Source organism: Eurypyga helias, unplaced genomic scaffold (assembly GCF_000690775.1).
Source record: "Eurypyga helias isolate BGI_N326 unplaced genomic scaffold, ASM69077v1 scaffold14576, whole genome shotgun sequence".
Lineage (NCBI taxonomy): Eukaryota > Metazoa > Chordata > Aves > Eurypygiformes > Eurypygidae > Eurypyga > Eurypyga helias.
Genome location: NW_010256119.1, coordinates 22,024 through 26,150, shown reverse-complemented (window position 1 = coordinate 26,150; position 4,127 = coordinate 22,024). Strand labels below are relative to the sequence as shown.

The 4,127-nt window shown below is 47.0% G+C and overlaps 1 protein-coding gene across 1 annotated transcript in view; it reads right to left on the bottom strand.

Annotated features, from left to right (window-relative positions):
• Window positions 1-1,022: 1,022 nt before the first annotated feature.
• Window positions 1,023-4,127, bottom strand: part of GRAMD1C (GRAM domain containing 1C) — a gene marked incomplete at its 5' end in the record, with an annotated part of 23,017 nt that continues 19,912 nt past the window's right edge. Inside the window, 3 exons of the mRNA XM_010153560.1 lie at window positions 1,023-1,100; window positions 2,736-2,841; window positions 3,795-3,905. Coding sequence (XP_010151862.1) covers window positions 1,023-1,100; window positions 2,736-2,841; window positions 3,795-3,905 — 295 coding nt within the window. The remainder of the gene's footprint in view (window positions 1,101-2,735; window positions 2,842-3,794; window positions 3,906-4,127) is intronic.

The following is a 4,127-nucleotide window of genomic DNA, read 5'->3' as shown; positions in this document are numbered from 1 at the left end:
GGGGCACCAGCCCCAGCTCCCCATTCCGGGGAAACCGGGTTGCGGTCAGCCCTGCCGCTGGGAAGTTTCTCACCCAGCTCAACGCCCTCCCGTGGGCGTTTAAACCCACCCCCCGGGGTCTCTGCCCCAAGCCCTGGGGTTCGAGCACCCCTCCGCCTAGCCGGGCCGCATCCGGAGGGGCTCAGCTGGTGGCACCCCCCAGACAGCACTGCCCTCCCACCACGGCCTGAGCCCCCGGGGTGCTGCCACACCCCTGGCTGAGAATCTCTATTTTCGTCTTCCTCCTCCCGGTCGGCTTAGGAAAAGCCTGAAGCCAGCAGAAAAGGCGTGCTTCATCCTCAGCGGGCACACACCCGGCTGAGGAAGCGAAGAGCAGCCCTTGGCGGAGGGAGAACAGGGAGCTGAAGCCTCTCCGGGAGAGCTGGAAGCGTATGGCAGAAGGCAGCCTGCCAAAGCGCGCAGCGTGCGGGAGAGACTCGGCGCCGAGGTATCCAGCGTTTTCCTGTTCAGTTAAGCAGTCTTAAAAATATTCATCCTTCAAGCTGGGGACTTGTTTTACAAGGTCCCCACGGCTAAAAAAAGCCTATAAATACCCTGTGGCTTGGAAACCACTACCTGTTCTTTCTCTCCACAACACTCTTCGTTGATGGCCGCTTCTCAAGCTGGCAGAAAGCTACAGCTCGTTAAAGACAAGCCCAGCTCCCTGCTGGGGTGCTGTCCCCCCGCAGAAACCTACGGACCCCATAGCCAGCAGTACCACTGCCCTCGCTCCCTCACCGCGAGGCCTGGGAGCTCTGCGCTGCTCGTGAGCGACACTCCCAGGACACAGGGCTGGCAGGAGAGGCGGATCGCCAGGCTAGGGGAACGCGGAACCCAGCTTGCTTCTTCCAGAAATCTTTATTCCGTGCAGCTTTTGAGCCCAACAGTAGAGAGTCCGAAGGCGATGGTTAACAATCCCTACCCCGTGAGTCCTCACACACACATCCATTCTTCCACCGTCTGGAACAGAGCTGAGGTGGGTATTAACTCTCAGGCTTGCCGCTCTGTGTCCTGTTCAAGTGGTCAAAGCTTCTTTGGAGCATGGAAAGGGAGATCTTGAGCTGTGAAGACAGAACCATCACATTCCTTAAGTTAGTCTCCCGCATGGGTGAGTGATGTCAGGGAAAATAATGTCTCCCTCCTCCTTTTCTTTTAAAGGTTTCATGCAACTTCCTCCTCCCTGTTTCTATAAACAGTCGCCTGACTGCGCTAACAGCTGTACTCCGTACAGCTTATAACTGCTAACAGGCCAGCGTGGATAAAGTCAGAACACCCTGCCACACCACAGCGTGGAAGAGAAGGCGTTTTTACTCACCGTGAGCATCCAGAGCAAATACTCTGAGGAATGTGACAGCAAAGCCTGAATTTTCTTTTAATGCCTGGCCCTCCCGCTGCGTTTTGGTACACAAAACGTGTTAGGAATTATTGACAACCCTCAGAAAACACAAGGTAGCGGGTACTAAGATGTGTCATGACTTCCAGACAAAAGTGTTATTTGGGATGAAAAAGGTGGTTTGAATTCTCACTTTTTAAAAAAAAAAAAAAAAACCAAAAAAACAAAAACAAACAAAGACAAAAACAAAACAAAACACTATTTGCTCAAAAGGCAGTTTAACACTTCAGAATTGGGGTTTTTTTGGGTGGTAAGCAGAGGAACTGAAAAGGACAGGGAAACCAGGAAACTCTTTTCTACAGTGCAGTTTCCAGCACTCAAGTTTTTTCAAGCTGTGATCAAAGTGGTTAATAGATTAATAGCAATTTTGTGTGCAGAGACACCCCTGAACAAGCACTATCAAAAATGGCTCTTTTCCCTCCTTTAGTGCGTGGGAGAACACAGAGCAAACTGGTGATGGATAGAGAGAGGTACATGTGAACTCCCCCACAGCTCTCCTAATCTAATAATTTCTTCTGTCACATTTTAAGATTTAAGAAAAGAACTTAAAATCAGAGCATTCATAGGTTAGAAGTAAAACCCAAAGTATTAATTTAACTGTCCCTTTGCTTACTGAGTTGAAATTTCAGCCTAAGGGTTTACCAGGTCTGGACTTCAGGATCAGAGCGACAACAGCATTCTACAGCCTCATTTTTTATATAGTGTTTGTAAGAGCCTGAAAGCATAAACTACTGGGAAGAAGGAAGATGAACTCCCTAGCTGTGGAGCCTCTCAGGAACACACGGTCTGTAGAATTTATTTATTTTTCACTCAAGATTAGGTGGCCCATTGATAACAAGGCTAAGTAAAGCTCCCACCAGTATCTAGAAGAGTAGTGGGGAATAAAAGGCAGCATAAACCTGAACGAGGAAAGCCCCTAATGAGGTGGGTGAATACTTAACATTATGTTCTGAGCGTTCTTAGAAAAGAAGATCTGTTTGAAATTCCTCCAGTCTTTGCTTTGTCATGATCCAGAACTGCATCAGCACATCTCATCAATAAAGGTACTCGACAGGTTTAAGAAAATTGTCATGAATATTTTATCTTAGCTCAAAAACAACCCATCACCAACCAACCCACCCAAAACATCAGAAACATGAGCATTGCTTATTTACCAAATTCAAGCCTAGGACAAAACAGGTCAAGGAGTCACAAAAACTCTAGCTAGCACTAGAGGATGTCAGACAAAAGCTGTGATGCATAAGGAAGAAAGCTTGAGCTGTTGAGAAGCAAGAGTATCAGCAGGGAAGACTGGCAGACCTACCTGCTCAAGCATTTCAATCGAGTCTCTCAAAACTCCCTTCACATGTTTAACTTGTTCCTTATCATACTGAGGGATCTCCTCTTTTGATACCATTTCTGGGGATATGCTGGAAGAGATTGAGATTCCATCAGAAACCTGAAAAAAAGCACCTCCTCATCTTCCCAAAAGCAACTGCTCTCCGTCAACACTGCCAAAAGCATCCTTTCCCAGAAGCCACAGAAAAAGCTGACCGCGGTTGAATTTCAATCCCTATTGCCTTGAAAATACTGCCTCGGACCTGTGTAGACATGGCTGCCCCAGACAAAGGCGCTCGCGTTATGTCTCTAATGTAAGTTCTCACACTTCAGAGGGCAAGATCCTTCGTAAGAAGGAAGCTGTGCCCAGAGAAGCTGTGGATGCCCCATCCCTGGAAGTGTTCAAGGCCAGGCTGGATGAGGCTTGGAGCAACCTGGTCTAGTGGAAGGGGTCCCTGCCCATGGCAGGGGGTTGGAACTGGATGGGCTTTAAGGTCCCTTCCAAACCAAACCATTCTATGGTTCTATGAACGTTACTCCAGGTTACAGTTTAACTTGTTTGGTGATACCATATTCAAGAGAGGAAGCAACATCTCAGCCTCCTCCATGTGTCTGAATATAAAAGGCACCTAACACGGAACGTTGAGGGGAAGAGATTTAGCAGGAGACTCGCAGAAAGAGGCTAGAAAGCTAAATGAATCTTTAACATTACGTTTGAGATCACGGTGGTTCACACAGGATGAAGCGACCACTTCGCTTCTATGATCAGCACTATGATATTCAGAGAAAATGAGTCACAGTGGGCTGATAAATGCAAGCTAAGGTTCACACTCCCCCAAAAACAGCCCGTCCAAAGAAAAACTTACTCCCGCAAGGTGTGCTCAGACATGTCACTAAATATCAGCACAGATCACAAGAGAGTAGGAAACCCCAGCAGCTTTTGGAAACTTACCACTGAGTTTCATTGTTCAAAATCTCTTTCTTTAGATCAGATTCTCTCATAAGATGAGGAAGAAAGAAAGCAAAGACTGTAAATTCAACTTACTTCAAAGAGCTTTCTTCCTGAAGCTGGACATGGTAGAGGGACTGAGCTGCATGCTCTATCTTTGACAGCTTCAGGAACAGCGTTACATTCAGCAAGACCAAGAGCAGCAAACTGTAGAGAGAACAAAAAAACCCAAATCCTGTAACAATTTTGAGTGCAGTGCTACAGAAACAAGACCTGGGCTAAAAACAGGTAAGAGAATACACCTGGGCGAAAAAAACCAAAACAAAACCACAAAAACAACAAAAGGTGTGGGGCAGCGCTATACTGAAAATAAAGATCTAGCCAAACAATTCTTAGCAGTTAGCATTAAGCTGTGTAAAGGCAACTAAC